The following is a 17,105-nucleotide window of genomic DNA, read 5'->3' on the forward strand; positions in this document are numbered from 1 at the left end:
AAAGTCTTCTTGAACTCGCCAAGAAAGGCATCATAGCTACAAGACGGCAACGGGTGTATGCTCAGGTATGCCTCGGCCCAATTTAGGGCTCGGTTGCGTAGTTTACCTATTATATAGGAAACTCGAACTGTGTCTGAAACGAAAGAGCGGGGCGAACGCCAGCTCACGCCAGCTCACGCCAGCTCACGTTGTAAAAGAAAACCGCTACAGGCCCCTGGGTCACCTGCGCATGGCTCCGGCTCCGGGGAAGCTGCGTCGCGGAACAGGTGAGCTCGCTGGGGCTCGGGATCTGCCACGGGCTGAGGTGAACTACTGACGGCGGGTTCTGACTCCGCCGAGGGTTGAAGGGACTGAATGTCGGATTGCATTTTAACCTGCTCGTCTGTGAGCGTGTGTACTTGGGCTAGGAGATACTGCAGCGTCTGTTCGTGACTACCGATGATAGCCCCCTGCTTACTTATCGCTACACGGGTTGGGTCTGCTGTGTCCATATAACTGGCCTGAGTATACTGTCACGGCCGAGCGGCACGAGGTAACAGAGATGGACACAAGTGCAGAAACCAAACCGGAAGCAAGAAGGTAAGTGAACAGAAGGTTTATTTCCCCCCACATTTAAACACCAACAAAACAACACGACGCCACCACACTAGAGGCGCGCAGAAAAACTAAGTTAACTAAGGATGACCTAGACAACTCTAGAGTGCAGCTGAACAGCTGAGGCAGTGGAGAGGTGGAAACTGGGCTATGAAGTGGCCGGGGCACTGTAACGAGAGGAGAGCACAGTCAACGGGATCCAGCAGACAATCGGCGATCCTCCACAGTTAAACTGAGTTGCCTTACTTGGTTTCAGGTGGAGGGGACAGGTGGGGCGGAAGGCCCGGATGCAGTCGAGGTGTGGGGAGGCAGGCAAGTGAGTGGTGGGCCAGTTGGCAACGTCGTACCAGCAGCAGGTGGCCCAGGTCCAGGAAGGCGGGGATGAGGGAGGCGAGACCTCCACTCCAGGAGCTACCTCTGAGGACAAGAAAAACAGGTAAGTCGTCACACGGGTTCTGGACAAAGCAATCACACTCCACTTGACTAACATGGGGATAGCAGATACTCAGGCGATGAACGGTTGAGTGCGCAGGTCTTATATGCTGCCAGAATAATTGCCCACAGGTGGTCAGCCAGGGAGGAGCAACCAATCTCTGCCTAAAGGAGGAGGAGCCGCTATTGGAGACCTGCAGGTACCCACCTAGACCATGACAAATCTGAACCCATCTTATCTTAAAGGCCTCATGGTACCATATCATAGAATGGGAGTGGGTGACCTTACATCCACCCTTAAAAGGCCTGGGCTGCTGGGGGGTTCCTGTGATGCACTATTTCTTTTTCCTCATCTTTTTTGACTGACTGTTTATACACAACTTTGCATTTAATCATTGGTTATTATTAGTCTCTGGCTTGCTTCTACAGTCTGGTTTTGTCTATTGTTCCTCTGTTTACCTCCAGCCAGTCGCAGCAGATGGCTGACCTTCCCTTCTGTCTGAGGATTCTTTCCTGTTAAAAGGGAGTTTTTCCTTCCCACTTCCCACTAATAGTGTATCACTTCAGCCTAGTGAAAGAACTACTGCTTTGAAGATGCCTACCTGTTCATCAGAGGTTTCACGCTTGAGCTTGTTGGAGGCATTTGCTGTCCCAGAATATCCAGGGATATTCTGTCTCTGCACATCTCACCGCCTGCAGAGACTGCTTCCCAACTGCAGCAATCGATACTATCTCTCCACATTCCTCCACAAATGTGAGGGAAATTGACTTGGACCCAACCTTAACTTTAACCCAGCTTTACTTTGTTTTTTGAAAGGTTCCAGCAATAAAGATGACTTTTGAGTTTAGTTCTGCATCCAAGTCCTGCATTAGGGCCCATACACTGCCTGCCACACAGAGTCATTGTGACAAGTAGTGCAACAGCATTGCTACATAGAGCAAGAGTCCAGGTTTTAAACTGTTCTGGCAGTTCAGACCTCTCACTTTGTAACATATTGGCACAGTACAAGTTTTGAATTATTGAAAAATGCTGAACATTTACAATCCTATATCAAACAAACAAAGGAAAAAAACAACATGTGAAACTACCTCCCACCCCCCACCCACCCCACCCCCACTGATACCACACACACACACACACACACACACACACACACACACACCAGCTATCAAACCAGCTTAGCTATTGGTTTGATAAACATAAACACTGAGGAGATCAGCTAGAACTTCATCATCTGGGGTACTCCAGTTTGCATAACAGAATCATGATGTGCAGTACTGCTGTCTGCATTATCAGAGCTTAGGCAATATAAGACTCTAAGATTTTTTGCCAATGGATCTTTTCAACTCTGCACTTGGAAAAAATATCACTTTTTTGCGTCCTGCATTTTTCATTATAAGTGGATTTATTGGCATTCCTAATATAAAATATTATTATGCCTTTCTGTTTTTTGTTTATATTATTTCTGTCCTGGCAAACACAGCTGTCATGGCCGCAATATATTTGGATCACAATCTAAGAACACCGAAATATATTGCAGTTTTCAATCTTGCATTGGTTGATCTGTTAGGTAACTCTGCCATGGTGCCAAAGGTTCTCGATATCTTTTTGTTTAATCACCCCCACATTCCCTATAATGAGTGCTTGACATTCCTGTTTTTCTGCTATGTATTCCTTTCAATGCAAGCTCTAAATCTGGTTGCACTGTCATATGATAGAGTTATGGCGATCGTTTACCCACTGCATTATCAACTGAAGGTGACTCACAAGTTCATGTTCTGTTTAATTGCCTCTTTCTGGGTGTTTGTCATTATTGTTGTACTTATTGCAACTGGCCTTCTTACAAGGCTTTCCTTCTGTGAGTCAGTCATTATTAAAAGCTTTTTTTGTGACCATGGTCAGATATACCGGCTTGCATGCAATGATTATACACCCAGCAATATAACTGCTTGGATTTTGCCAGCTCTTATTCTTTGGTTTCCTCTTACAATTGTTTTGTTGAGTTATCTGAGTATAGGCTATGCTTTAGCTAAGGTAGCCACAGTTCGAGAAAGAATGAAGGGCTTTAAAACCTGCACAGCTCATCTTTCATTAGTGGCAATCTATTTCCTCCCAATATTAATCACATTTATTCTACGTGCAAACATAGAGCCAAATGCCAGAATCATAAACCTGTCTCTGACATCAGTCTTTCCTCCAATGCTGAACCCTATCATATATGTTCTTCAGACACAAGAAATCAAAGAATCTCTAAAAAAGTTAAAGGGAAGAATCACAACACACTACAAAAATAGAAAAGTCAAATTTAAAAAGTAAGAATAAATTTGGCATAAATATTTTTACCCCTTTGTTTATTTAAGGAATGCATATAAAATAAAATAAAAATGTTCAAGTATGTTTAAGTACTTCCAAATAGAACCCAAATTACAAATGTCACACTTCACGGGGCAGTGTGTGGTTGATTTGAAAACACATCATGTAGCAAAGATTTGTGATTTGTAATTTTTTAAGCAACTGTAATTGTTACTGTTAGGACCAACACAGAGAGACATACAGATACTTATTCACAACTATGGTCAGTTTATGAACGTGAAAGCTTAGGAGTTTATCATAAATAAAATAAAATAAAATAAACCCTGTTGAGAAGTCATGCACAAACAGGGAAAGCATGGAAAGGTGAAAGATTAGGTTCAAAGCAGGGACCTTTATGCTGTAAGGTGATTGTGATAACTAATCACATATGTTTAGCCAAATGTAAGGGTTGCCTTTCTGAGAAATATGCATTGCAGCATTGCTTGTTGTTCTTTTTTTCAAAGTGAGATTCAGTAAAGCTACTATATAACTACAGAAATACATTTTAATGACTGTTTAAATAGATCATTTTCTGCTATGAGAATATGTCAGAAAGCCTTCCAACTTCTCTTTCTTCCAGCTTCTATGTGGATATAGGCCACCTTTGATTAGTGTTTCAAAGAATGTCCAACCAAAATGTAAATATAATATAAAGGACTGACTAAACTGGTAGAAACCCAGAAATGTTATTTTTTGTGGCAAATAAACTGAATCATTGTGTAGTGACCCGATTGAGTAAATTCTACTTGTCATGTGCTGGTGTTTTATAAGCAGGAAATTTTTGAGTCCTTAAGTTGAGACTATGAGTCATATTCTTTATACTGATGAGAAAATTCATATTCTCTCACTAATAAATTAAAAAACATTGGTGTAAAAAAGTTTAAAAAGCACAGGAGGAATCAGCAGTACTGAACAGGCCAATTGCTATCCGGTAATCAGATTACACTGTAGGGTTTCTGAGTGATTTGCAGTTAGTAGTAGCTATGATGTTAGTTTTCCTGCTAAAGCATAAATCCCCAGTAACAAACCACCTAAAGTGTAAACTCAAAGTGTAGACTCTACACACTGGGTACTCTTCAAGGGGTGGAAAAGAAAATCTCGCCAGTCTGTACAAGAGCAAGGTCTAACCAAGTGTGTTAGCTCACATACTGTAATATGTAATTTTCTGGTAATAGAATCACAGTCAGTCTTCCAGTAACAAAGGACAAAGAAACATAAGCAAAGGAAACAATAATCCTGGGAGACTACTTACAGAAAAATGCCTAAACATATCAGGTCAATGGACAGAAGGTTGTAACTCATACAAAACACTTGCACTAAGAACACTTGAGTACAACACATGCTGTACTCACTAATTGTACTCACTATACCTGCTGAATCAAATCATGTTATATGTACTAGTGTCCTTAAAGCTGGATGTGAGTGATAGTGAGCAGGCTCAGGGTCGCTATTGCGGGGACCCAGTATTCTTGGAATTCTTGGTAAGCTGGTGAAAGTCACCCCACGTCGGGGCTCCATTATTATATTGGGGGACTTTTCTTGGTTAACAACAGTGGGGTGATTGGGAGGAATGTCCTACACCCAGTCTGAACCTGAACATACTGTCCGTGACAAACAACATGCTTAAATATAAATGTGTTTATACCTGTAAGTGCACATATGCAAGGGAGCCCTAACTAAAAAATAAATAAAAATAAATAAGTAAATGGAAGCGTACAATTATTCATTTTCTGTGCTGCTGTCACTCTCACCTGGATGGTACTGGTGGCATAGCGAGAAACATGTTTTTAAAACAAAATATATTTTTTCCGTACCCTTTATACCACCCAGCCATTTCTGCTAAGCGAGATTTCCAGTACAACAGTGGAATATGCCACCTGCAGAAATCTTCTGATGACAATAGTGGTTGGGCGCATTAGGGGTGGGAAAGAGTTTGAGTACAGGGATCTGGTGAGGAAGTTTGTAGAATGGTCTGAAAGAAACACTTCTTTCTGAATTTCAGCAAGACAAAAGAGATGGTGGTTGACTTCTGGAGGGAAAAAAAAACTGTGAGTTGGCCCATCACAACATCTGCTCCACTCCAAACTTCCAAGGCAGTGCATAACATCTATCTAATATCATATAATATTTAATAATAATAATAATAATAATAATAATAATAATAATAATATAATATTATAATATCAAGAATAGAAAAAGGGCACACATTTTCAAAAAGTACCCTTTCCAGCTTTCCAACTGATCAGGAGCCTTTGGACGTGATGCTCTGACCTAGTTCAGAGGGGCAGGTCCAGCCAAAGCCCTTTATTCTTCATTCAATATGGAGGAAAGGCTAATCAACGCCGTAGCAAACCACCCGGAGCTGTACGACACCAGCTGCTTTCTGTACCGAGATAGGAATAAAAAGGACCCAGCTTGGAGCAAGATATGTGAAGAGATCTAAGATTGTCTAAGCATTTCACTGCATATCGTACTGTGTATGACTGTGTATGACTGTGTATGTGACAAATAAAAAAAAAAAAATTGAATTTGATTTTTTGAGATCGGGCAACCTGGTAAGTTCATTCATTTCTCTTTTGAAATTTTTGACTGACCCAGGGAAGCCGCACAAAAGCTAGCAAGCCCGCCTACTGTCCCGCTATTTTCCCACTGCTGTACAAATACCTTTCCGCTAACAAGATAATGTGTTTATTTAGAGGAAACCTGCAGGAGAAAGAAGAGGAGTGGGTCTGCAGCAGGATCGAGGAGGAGATGGAAGTTTTTCGCGGTCATGGGGTTTCTGGACTCCTTCCTCACCCCGCGGGAAACTAGCGGCAATATATATGGTGCGGACCGTGGAGAACTTCCCCCCCAAGGATCAGGGACAGCCTGAAGAGGCAGCAGGGGAGTGTCAGTCAGAAGGTATGTTTACAATGAATTAATGTAGGCAGTTAATTTATGTATGTTGTCATATAGAAATATATGTTATTGTTTATTAATAAACAGTATACAGTGGTCCCACTGTTCATCCTTCACTGCCTCGCTTTTTCGCAGATTTTGTTATTGCACTGTACAACTTTCAACAATGCGCATTGCATTGTGCAGGCTGATTGACAAATCTCCTCCGTGTCGTTTCTCCTGCGCTTGCCAAATGTATCGTGTTTGGTTTTGATAACCATCACGTCTAATAGAAAAAACAGCACAAAAACACCCATAACTCATAACCCTCATTCGGAAATAGACACCTGCACTGGGAGGGAAAAAGGCGCACAACAGTGGCACGCAGACGAAGATAAAATGCGGCGATCGTGGCTCAAGAGTTGGGAGTTCGCCTCGTAATCGGAAGGTTGCCGGTTCGAGCCCTGGCTCCGACAGTCTCGATCGTTGTGTCCTTGGGCAAGACACTTGACCCGTTGCCTACTGGTGGTGGTCAGAGGGCCCGGTGGCGCCAGTGTCCGGCAGCCTCACCTCTGTCAGTGCGCCCCAGGGTGGCTGTGGCTACAATGTAGCTTGTGAAGGTGTGTGTGGATGACTGGATGTGTAAAGCGTGTGTAAAGGTCCTTAGGGACTAGTAAAGCGCTATACAGGCCATTTACCATTTTACTTTTACATTTTGAAATCTACAAAGGTTTGTACTTTGAGAATCAACTTGTGAGAACTGTGAGTAATGTTCATGTGTGTGTGAAAAAAAGTGTATAAAGTGAGTGGCGAGGGGCTAGTTATTCTGAGAACCCCTGTTGCAATAAATGAGGGACCACTGTATATATTTTCTCTATTCCTCTATCTATTATTTTCAACCTGTTAACATTTAATATTGTCTTGACAGAGCCAACGGATTCTGCAACAGAGTCATCCCCTGTTGCTTCCCCTGGCTCCCCAGTCCCTGGTCCCTCCACTCCTGCTGCTGCACTCACAGGTATGTAATTGTAGCAACAGATGTACAGCACTGATGACTTTTTACTCAGTTGGATTCCCTTTTGATTACCTTTACTAAATATCTACAACCAATCTGATTATTTTCTGGTTTTTTTTTCAATGTTGAATATGAAAATCTAGTAGCTGCCTTCTCATTTCTTTTTGTTGTTTTGTGCTTTGTTTTACAGGCCCACAGAGGAGGACAGCTCCAAGGCGGACAAGGGACGGATCCCAGGACGGTCCATCGGCGGTGGAGCTGGCCATCCTGGAGTCCCTGAAGAGGCCACGCCAGTCTCCAACAGAATATTTCCTCCTCAGCCTTGTTCCTGCTCTGGAGAGCATGCCGCCTCAGACGAGAGTATTAGTGAAATTTCAAATTTATAAATTTGTTTTTGAAAACAGCACAGCTGTGTTAAATTTGGAAACATTGGACCCTAGCAATCAGTAGTTTTCTGATGAGGCAGCAGCTCTCCAGGGCAGAAACAATGTTCTTATTTTTCTCATCCTTCTCCCTGAGGCTCTTCCACTTTAATCTAGGTCCTTTTTATTCCTGTCTCTCTGTAAATAGTTATATTTTATATATTTATGTTTAATGTTTTTCTGTTTGAGAATTTTAATATTATTTAAAAAAAAAACACATGTAGAATTTATTTCATAACTGTTGTGGGCTTACTATTTTAGGCAGACTATTTTTTTCCGTAAGGAAATTGAGAAACTTTCTGCTATAGTAGTAAGTTATCTCTATTGCCTAGCCTTTCTGTATTCAGCCTTAATCACCCTGTTACTTCCACAAGGGAACAGATAGCTGCTATAAGGAACAAAACACAAAGCTGTTCTCCTTCTATTCAGAGGCAGGCTTCACACTAAAGAAAGCTTGGCTGAATTGAAAAAAAGAAGAAGACAAAAACGTCTTCAAATGGATTTTTTAAACTCAGCTGCTGAGAAAAACACCACTTTTGTACAACCTGCAAATTTTATAATAAGTGGATTTGTCGGCATACCTAATATTAGGTATTACTTTGTCTTTCTGTGTTTCATTTACATTTTTTCAGTGGTGGGAAACACAGCTGTGATGCTTATAATCATTTTTGACCATACATTAAGAAGTCCTAAATATATTGCAGTTTTTAATCTTGCATTTACAGACCTGTTAAGTAACTCTGCTTTGGTGCCAAAGGTTCTTGAAATTTCTCTGTTTAACCATCACTATATTTCTTACAACAACTGCTTCACATTCATGTTTTTCTGCTTCACTTTAATTTCAATGCAAGCTTTTAATCTGGTCGTTCTGTCCTTTGACAGAGTCATGGCTATCATGTATCCGTTGCACTATCAAATGAGAGTGAGCCACAAAATCATTCTGTCTTTGATTGCTTTTTTCTGGCTTCTTGCTATGGCTCTAACAGGAACTGCAGTTGGCCTTCTCACAAGACTATATTTTTGTGAATCTGTGGTTATTAATAGCTATTATTGTGACCATGGCCCTATATATCGGCTTGGCTGCAATGATGTTACCCCTAACAAAACAATTTCTGCTTGGTCAAGAGCTTTTGTTCTATGGCTTCCTCTGATATTTATCCTGGGAAGTTACTGCTGTATAGGTTATTCTTTGTCAAGAATTTCTACATGTAAGGAAAGAGTGAAGGCTTTGAAAACCTGTACAGGTCACCTTTCATTAGTGGCAATATATTTCATTCCTATTTTAGTTGTTTATAGTTTTGGGAGTACAATGCATCCAAATGCAAGGATTGTAAACCTATCTTTAGCCAGTGTCACCCCTCCCATGTTAAACCCAATAATCTATTTCCTTCAAACTGCAGAAATAAAAAAATCTTTGAAACGGTTGTTAAAAGCTAAAATACAAATATCACACAGAGTGCTGTAGTTTAATGAAACACATGTAGCAAAACATTTATAATTCAGTGTGTAAGTTAAAAAATGTAACATATAACCATGACACTAAAAGGGACAACCATTTGAAAATTAAAGTGGGAAATCCTAAAATAAGTAAATTAATATTTTATTTGAATGTTTCTTAATTGTATTCTGCAGGGGTAAATCCTTCCCTTAACATGTAGAAATTATTGCAACTGTATCCAATGAAAAAAGTAGCAGCAGGACTAACCTTTCTTCACTATACCTTTCCACAAGCAATAGCTAGCTGCTGTGCATATGAAGTTTGTTTGGGGTTTTTTTTTCTTCATGTTTTTCATTAAAGAAATTAAAAGGGAAAAATAAATTTTGTTTTTCTAGAAAGAATACTAAAGGCTTGAAATTTTGGGTATCTTTCTAATTTCAATGCATTATACGTACACCAGGAAAAATTATTTGAGTTTTATGTTGTGATTTATGAACTTTTTGTAATAATCTTGGGTTAAATGTAAGTGTTGCCATTTTAGAACATAATGCACCATTGTTTAAAGCAGACCTTCCCAAAGTGTGGGGTCCGCCCCCTAGGGGAGATGAAGCATAGCTGAATATGTTTCCAAACCAACTTCATTCTAAGCCAAAGACTAGAAAATATGGTGAAGCATATCTTCCCTTTGGTTTCACCTGCACGAGTGTCGAGGTAGGTCTCCCCTGCAGAATTGGTTTTCTCTGTGTCGGGACCACGTGCTGGGCTCTCCAAATCACGGACAAACAGTATCCTACAGTTGTTTATGTTTTTAAACCCATTTTGCACAGAGAGGCGTTTTTTTGAAAAATGCATTGATAGCAATGTTGAATATTATTACACATGAATAAAAACAACTACAATAAAATAATCACACCGTGACGCCTCTGCCTTTCTAAATGGAGGGACAGTAACTGCGTGTGTATATGTAAGCGTGTAAATCCTGAAGATAGTAAGATTAACAGTAACAGTATTTTGTCTCTATCTCCCATTCTGCAATTTATCTCATGTAAACGTGGCGCACAGCGTGACGTGAAAAAAGGCACATACCTTTGACGTTTCATGACGAACTCTGTATTCCTCGTCCACACGTAAATGGAAAAAAATTAGTTTTAAAAAATCTCCGTTTTCGGTGATTTGAAACGCCCTTTACGTGTGGACGAAACAGCTGCGTTTTCAAAAATACCCGTGTAGGTGTGGACGTAGCCTAAAAGAGTTAGTAGTTTATTTTATTACTACCTGTCATTTATTGAAGATTACTTGTATTTGCTTAATTGTTCACTAAATGTTTGAGGTGTGAAAGAAACCGCAATGGAACAAAATATGCATTTGAACATTTTTCTTGTAAAACAAAGGGGGGCCTAGCAAAAAAAGTTTGGGAACCACTGGTTTAAAGTATACTTTTTTAAAACAGGTATGTAGAGAAACATATTTTCTCTTCTATACTTTGTTTTATCGGAGTTCACACTGAAACTAAAAGTAACTTGCTAAAGATGTTTATTTATTGTTTGATCTAAGAATATTTCAGCATGTACTCCTGCCTTTGTCTGTCATGAAAATGTATATATATTACTGCAAATACCATTTTAACAAGTCTGACCAATTTTGTAATAAAATGTGAAGATCTGACCAAACTGAAAGAAAGCTAGAAATGTCAAGCAAGCTCAACCATTACTTAGTGACCACTATTCACTAAATTCTCTGCAGAAAGCTTAGATCACCTGATTTGAAGATGCCGGGGAACAGACAGCTGCTGTGAGTGACAGAACAGTGTTGCATCTATGTGGATCCAGTCTTCACTAAACAAAGCTTGCCTGAACAAAGAATACAGGACTTTGATTTTATAGAAGATTAACACAAAAAAAGTTTTTCTTTTCTTTTTTTTAAACTCAGCTGTTCAGAAAAACATATCTTTTGTGCATCTTACATATTTTAAGTACTGGCCATTCTTTCTTAATAAGTTATACATATAGAGAAGAATGAAGGCTTTAAAACCTGCACAGGTCATCTTTAATTAAAATAAATCGATTTCCTCCTTAGTACATGTATATTTATTTATATATAGTACCTTCAAATGCTAGGATTATAAATACCTCTTTAACCTCTGTTATGTTGTATGAGCGTCATTGGGACTGGAGAAGCATGGTTGGATGGTAACAAATCATAACCATGGGGCCATTGGGACAACGGTCGCTAAATTGCACAACCAGAAGGCAACATTGGAGACATCGAGAATAGTTATGAGTGTCTTGGAATCCCACAGGCAAATGGGAACCGAAACAAGATCACCAGGAAAGCTGCAACTGGCAAATACCTGCATAGTGACAGGCAAGTCCTGAAGAGTCAGCTGAATGCAAAGAACAAGAATGGGACAATCAACATCTATGCCCTGCCAGTTAATAGATACCCTGCTGGGATAATAAGCTGGCCAAAAGAGGGAATAGAATCCACTGACATCAAGACAAGAAATCTCCTTGCGACAAATGGAGGGTTTCACGCCAGGTCCAGCACCATGAGATTGCACGCTAAGTGGAAGGAAGGAGGCCGAGGACTAATGAATGTCAGAACCACTATCCAGCTATCTTTGTTATTTGAAACAACAAAGATTCAACTGACTATGTGCTTAGTGAATATCTCAGGCAGCAGAAACCTGAGAAAGAAAAGGAGATCCTAGAAACGACATCTGAGATCTCTGTCCAGAAGAATACAGTCCTAGGGACAGCAAAGACCCTCAACCTCCAAGGCCTCTGGTAGAGACCCTGAGATTGAAGGCTAAAAGTCTGCCCACATGGGCGAGTGGGGAAATTAAAAAATATATATATTAGTGTTCATCACAATATTTCTATAAAAACTTCAAAGTCGTAGTTGTGCAAAGTTATAGACTGATGTGATAATAAAGTGTATCTTTTCACACTTTCCTGACTGCTGTTTATTTCTTACACTAATTGCTCATATAAAAACAGTAAACTAGTTGAAACATCATCCATCCAATTGCAACATAAAATATAAAAAATGCATTGACGGTTCTGTGTATATTTTTAACATGATTGCATTCAGATGTACTGAAATAAACTTCACATTTAATGATTTAAACGCATTTAAACACATTATTTACCAGATATCCAGAAGAAGACAGCTTCTCTTTAGCATCCTCTTTGAAAACAGGTAAACATAAACAGAGCTCTTCCCCCTGAGAGTAAGGTGCTTTCCTCCGTCTACATAAGAGTATAGAGTCCTGATACTAGCGGCATCTGTGTGGACATCACTGTGTTGTAGGCCTCTTTGCAATGGAGTTATTCAACTCAGCTCTTGGAAAAAACATAACTTTTGTACATCCTAAATTTTTCATTATAGGTGGTTTAACTGGAATCCCAAACATAACATTTTATTATGTCTTTCTATTTTTTGTTTATATTGTTTCTGTGGTGGGAAACACAGTTGTGATGGCTGTAATATACTTGGATCATAATCTGAGAACTCCAAAGTATATTGCAGTTTTTAACCTTGCATTTGTGGACCTGTTTGGTAACACTGCCCTGGTGCCAAAGGTTCTTGACATTTTTCTGTTTGGGCACTACTATATCCCCTACAACGACTGTTTAACATTCCTATTTTTTTGCTACACTTGTCTATCACTGCAGTCATTTAATCTGGTGGCACTCTCGTATGACAGAATGGTGGCCATCATCTTTCCACTCCACTATCAAGTAAAGGTGACCCACAGGTTCATGTTTTCTTTCATTGCTTCACTTTGGGTTTTTACTATTATTGCTGTATTAATTTCAGTTGGACTACTTACAAGACTTTCTTTCTGTAAATCTGTGGTTATTAATAGTTATTTTTGTGACCATGGTCAGATATACCGACTTGCTTGCAATGACCATTTCCCAAGCTATGTCATTGCTTGTTTGTACCCAGTGATTATATTTTGGCTTCCTCTAGCTTTTATCCTGTTAAGTTACCTTTATATTGGCTATACGCTGGTTAAAGTGGCCACACTTCAAGAAGGACTCAAGGCTTTTAAAACATGCATTGGCCATCTTTCATTAGTGGCAATCTATTTTATTCCACTGTTAACTACGTTTACTTTGATGGAAAAAATACAACCAAATGCTAGGATCATAAACCTGTCTTTGACTTCAGTCTTCCCTCCCATGTTGAACCCAATAATTTATGTTCTGCAAACACAAGAAATAAAAGAATCTTTAAAAAGGTTATTAAAAAGGCGAGGAAAATCCAAAATAACAATTTAATACTAGCAGTGATGTGAGCATTTGTTTGCACTATATATTGTGTATGTTTGTGTTTCTTTGAAATCTGTCCTTTGAAATAGAATTTAAAGTAGAATTGTCTAATGTCATTATGAGTTAAGACTGTTTGCAATAAAAGAACAAGTCATTTCATAGGAATGGAGATGATTTTTTAAACAAAATGTAATCAACAATAACACAAAAAGTCTGTTAGGATGCACGTATTATTTGTGATCAAGGTGATTATGGGGTGTTTAAAAAGCAATAGTATCTAAAAAATCATTGAATGTCTCACCTATTTTTTTGTCTCTGTGTTGATAATCATTTCAAAACAGAACGCAATTATTTTATCTCGGTCTAATTTTCTTCTAGGAGGGTTTTTTTTATGAAGAAAGCAAAACATATATGCATTTTTTTTTTTTACTTTTTCATATCCACGATTTCTAATAAATTCACAGTGCCAGCTTGTCTCTCTGTGAGGCAGCACAAAGGCAAACACTGCTTTGACTGAAAGCCAAATATCAGCATGTAAAATGCTTGCAATGGTAGTGCTGGTGTTTATAAGGTGGAAAGTTAAGTGATGTGATTACTTTTGTAGAATCAAAACATTGGAGAAGTTGAAATTTTTACTTGATAGTGACATTAGAAGTCAGGGGATTATTTAAAACTATCGTCTTACAGTCAGCTAGAGCCAACATCATGTAAATATTTAAAAAGTGATACAAGCTTAAAGAACTCCACTTTGACACTATCACAGATGATGCTGTTGGACACTGCATCGGTGTACTGATTGTGAGGTTGGGCCAAACTTTATATCCATAAATACATGATTGTGTTCACCCTGACTTACAGGTTTTGTATAGGAGCACAGCTCTCATTCATTTCTATTTGATATAAATGAATGAGAGCAAGCCTCAAAGAAGTTGAAACTTCTTTGAGGCTTGCTTAAATTACCCGTTTTTCTTTTGTTCTTTGCAAGTATGCAGTTATGGATACATGTCACAGTGGCACGTGACAAATTTTTTAAAAATTGTTTTCCATTACGTGACAATTGGATTATTACCAGAAGAATCAGTCATTTCAATTTTGCTGTTTGTATGGATGCTTATTATAGTTACGAAGGCATCTACTGCTAGGCTTGTTTAATTTTTTTGCTTTTTTGTTATTATGGACCAGTATATTGTTTGTGTCACGACTGGGGCAGCAGTCGTGTGATGAATAAATGAGGACCCAAGATGCAGACGGTGATGGAGATGTGAGTGGAGGTTTATTTACAGTGAAAATAACAGAAGTGAGGGCAGGACAGAACATAAACCTAAACTGGGTGAAACTAACAAACAAACCTTGAACATAAGGTCAGCGGGAGAAACTCAGAGATAGCAGATGAGGACGGCAGAACAGAGAGACGTAGAGAAACATAGGGAATGAACACAGACAGACGCGACGAGGAGCACAGGCAGACACGCACTATAAATACATACACCAGGTAATTAGGAAATGGCAGACAGGCGGGGACACAGCTGGAACTAATGGACATAACGAGACACAACCTACAAAGTAAAACAGGAAACACACAGACTGTTTTACACAACCAACTGGGGACACGAACAGAACACAGAGGAGAGACACAGGTGGGGATGATAGAAACACACAACCCTAAGAACAAATATGAAATCAGAATAAACTAGAAAAATGATAATAATCAACTTAAAGCGCTGGGTCACCGACCCAGGACCATGACAGTACCCCCCCCCCCCCCCCCCCCCCCCCCAAGGGCTGGCTCCCGACAGCCCCAAAACACAAATGAACCACCAAGCCCGGGTGGGCGGTGGGAGGCTCAGGACGGAGAGTCCGGACCAGGACCAAAACGGAAGCCCCAGAATCCCAAACAAAATGGTCACAAAACACAGACAGTGGCTTGAGAAACCGAGTCCAAAACACAGGTCAGGGGGCCGGCCCGGGGGCTGACAGCCTAACAGTGCACTTAGTTCCGGTGGCCGGCCCGGAGGTCTCCAGCACAGGAGCCCAGAACGAAACAGATCAGGGGGTCGGCCACGCAGAAAGCAGTGATGGCGACAGGAGTCTGGAGGCCGACTGTGCGGACGGCAACGGCGTAGAAAAAGTTCTGGGGGCCGACCGTGCGCACGGCAGCGGCAATGCAAGTCCGGAGGCCAGCCACGCGGAAGGCAGTGGCGGCATTCAGGAGGTCGTCCACAGTGGCGACGATGCCCAACAAGCGGCCTGGCAGACAACTGACGATGTTGAGGCAGCAGTTGGGGACCTGAAGGCTGCGTGGCCCCCGCAGCACCAGGCGGGGCGGAGGCTGGACCAGACGAGGCAGATGTTGAAGCCGAAGCCGGACCAGACGAAGCAGAGGCAGATGTTGAAGCCGAAGCCGGACCAGACGAAGCAGATGTTGAAGCCGAAGCCGGACCAGACGAAGCAGATGTTGAAGCCGAAGCCGGACCAGACGAAGCAGATGTTGAAGCCGAAACCGGACCAGGCGAGGCAGAAGCTGAGGCAGAGGCTGGACCAGGCGAGGCAGAAGCTGAGGCAGAGGCTGGACCAGGCGAGGCTGAAGCTGAGGCAGAGGCTGGACCAGGCGAGGCTGAAGCTGAGGCAGAGGCTGGACCAGGCGAGGCTGAGGCAGAGGCAGAGGCTGGACCAGGCGAGGCTGAGGCAGAGGCAGAGGCTGGACCAGGCGAGGCTGAGGCAGAGGCAGAGGCTGGACCAGGCGAGGCTGAGGCAGAAGCTGGACCAGGCGACGTTGAGGCAGAAGCTGGACCAGGCGACGGCGTGGGTGAAGCTGAAGCTGGACCAGGCGAGGGTGAAGCTGAAGCTGGACCAGGCGACGGCGAGGGTGAAGCTGAAGCTGGACCAGGCGACGGCGAAGCTGATGAGGCCGAGGCAGAGGCTGGACCAGACGAAGCTGATGATGCTGGAGCTGGACCAGGCGACGGCGAAGCTGATGATGCTGAAGCTGGACCAGGCGACGGCGAAGCTGATGATGCTGAAGCTGGACCAGGTGACGGCGTGGGTGGAGACACGGAGGCTGCAGCTGGCGGCGGCATGGAAGCCGGAGACGGAGGCGCTGCAGCAGGCGGCGGCATGGATGCGGCTGCTGCTGCAGGCGTGGATGCGGCTGCTGGTGGAGCAGCTGGTGGCTGGACGGGCTCCTCGGGCCCTCCAGCTGACGAGGACGGAGACTGGATGGGCTCCTCTGGCCCTCCAGCTGACGATGCAAAGGGCTGGACGGGCTCCTCAGGCCCTCCAGCGAGAACAGTCTCAGGACCAGTGGGCACAGGGGCCCCTGGAACACACAGGACAAAACCAGCAGGTGCGGAGACCTCTGGCAGGGACAGGACCAGCAGGCGCACGGGCCTCTGGCAGGGACAGAACAGGACCAGCAGGCGCACGGGCCTCTGGCAGGGACAGAAAAGAACCAGCAGGCACGGTGGCCCCTGGCAAACACATAGCAGACTGCAGCTGCTCAGAGCATTGACTCTGCTCAGGCAGCGACAGCCGGGTGCAGTCCCCAGCTGGGTTCTTAGCCTCCAGGGGTCCAGAGTGGGCTGAGGGCTGAAACTCAGCCTCTGGGGAGGCCCTGGAGAGAGTAACAGTCTCTAAATTAGCCAGTCTTTGAGAAACCAGAGTGGTTTTAACGTGTTTGTCTCTCTGCTTAAAATAG

General features: G+C 42.2%; 3 protein-coding genes across 5 annotated transcripts; all 3 read left to right on the top strand.

The window, feature by feature from the left end:
- Positions 1-222: 222 nt before the first annotated feature.
- LOC146510011 (olfactory receptor 1468-like) lies at positions 223-3,735 on the top strand. The gene has a single exon (XM_085175379.1). It carries the CDS (start codon positions 2,360-2,362, stop codon positions 3,341-3,343), a length of 984 nt encoding a protein of 327 aa, XP_085031505.1. The 5' UTR covers positions 223-2,359; the 3' UTR covers positions 3,344-3,735.
- A 188-nt stretch (positions 3,736-3,923) lies between these two features.
- LOC146510012 (olfactory receptor 1J1-like) lies at positions 3,924-9,571 on the top strand. 3 transcript variants are annotated; one of them, XM_085175380.1, is made up of 3 exons: positions 3,928-6,280; positions 7,185-7,274; positions 7,462-9,571. In XM_085175380.1, exon 3 carries the CDS (start codon positions 8,190-8,192, stop codon positions 9,156-9,158), a length of 969 nt encoding a protein of 322 aa, XP_085031506.1. In that variant the 5' UTR covers positions 3,928-6,280; positions 7,185-7,274; positions 7,462-8,189; the 3' UTR covers positions 9,159-9,571. The 3 variants fall into 3 exon arrangements, with proteins under 3 accessions (XP_085031507.1, XP_085031506.1, XP_085031508.1); XM_085175382.1 differs by having other exon boundaries at positions 3,932-6,280; positions 7,462-8,185; XM_085175381.1 differs by having other exon boundaries at positions 3,924-7,274.
- Positions 9,572-9,958: 387 nt separating this feature from the next.
- On the top strand, positions 9,959-14,040 carry LOC146510013 (olfactory receptor 1E16-like). The gene has a single exon (XM_085175383.1). The coding sequence runs from the start codon at positions 12,455-12,457 to the stop codon at positions 13,418-13,420; it is 966 nt and encodes a 321-aa protein (XP_085031509.1). The 5' UTR covers positions 9,959-12,454; the 3' UTR covers positions 13,421-14,040.
- Positions 14,041-17,105: the final 3,065 nt, after the last annotated feature.

Source organism: Neolamprologus multifasciatus, chromosome 10 (assembly GCF_963576455.1).
Source record: "Neolamprologus multifasciatus chromosome 10, fNeoMul1.2, whole genome shotgun sequence".
Classification (NCBI taxonomy): domain Eukaryota; kingdom Metazoa; phylum Chordata; class Actinopteri; order Cichliformes; family Cichlidae; genus Neolamprologus; species Neolamprologus multifasciatus.

What these genes read in the sequence shown, in the direction of transcription:
- LOC146510011 (XM_085175379.1), top strand. Translation starts at nt 2,360, where the DNA reads ATGGATCTTTTCAACTCTGCACTTGGAAAAAATATCACTTTTTTGCGT.
- LOC146510012 (XM_085175381.1), top strand. Translation starts at nt 8,190, where the DNA reads ATGGATTTTTTAAACTCAGCTGCTGAGAAAAACACCACTTTTGTACAA.
- LOC146510013 (XM_085175383.1), top strand. Translation starts at nt 12,455, where the DNA reads ATGGAGTTATTCAACTCAGCTCTTGGAAAAAACATAACTTTTGTACAT.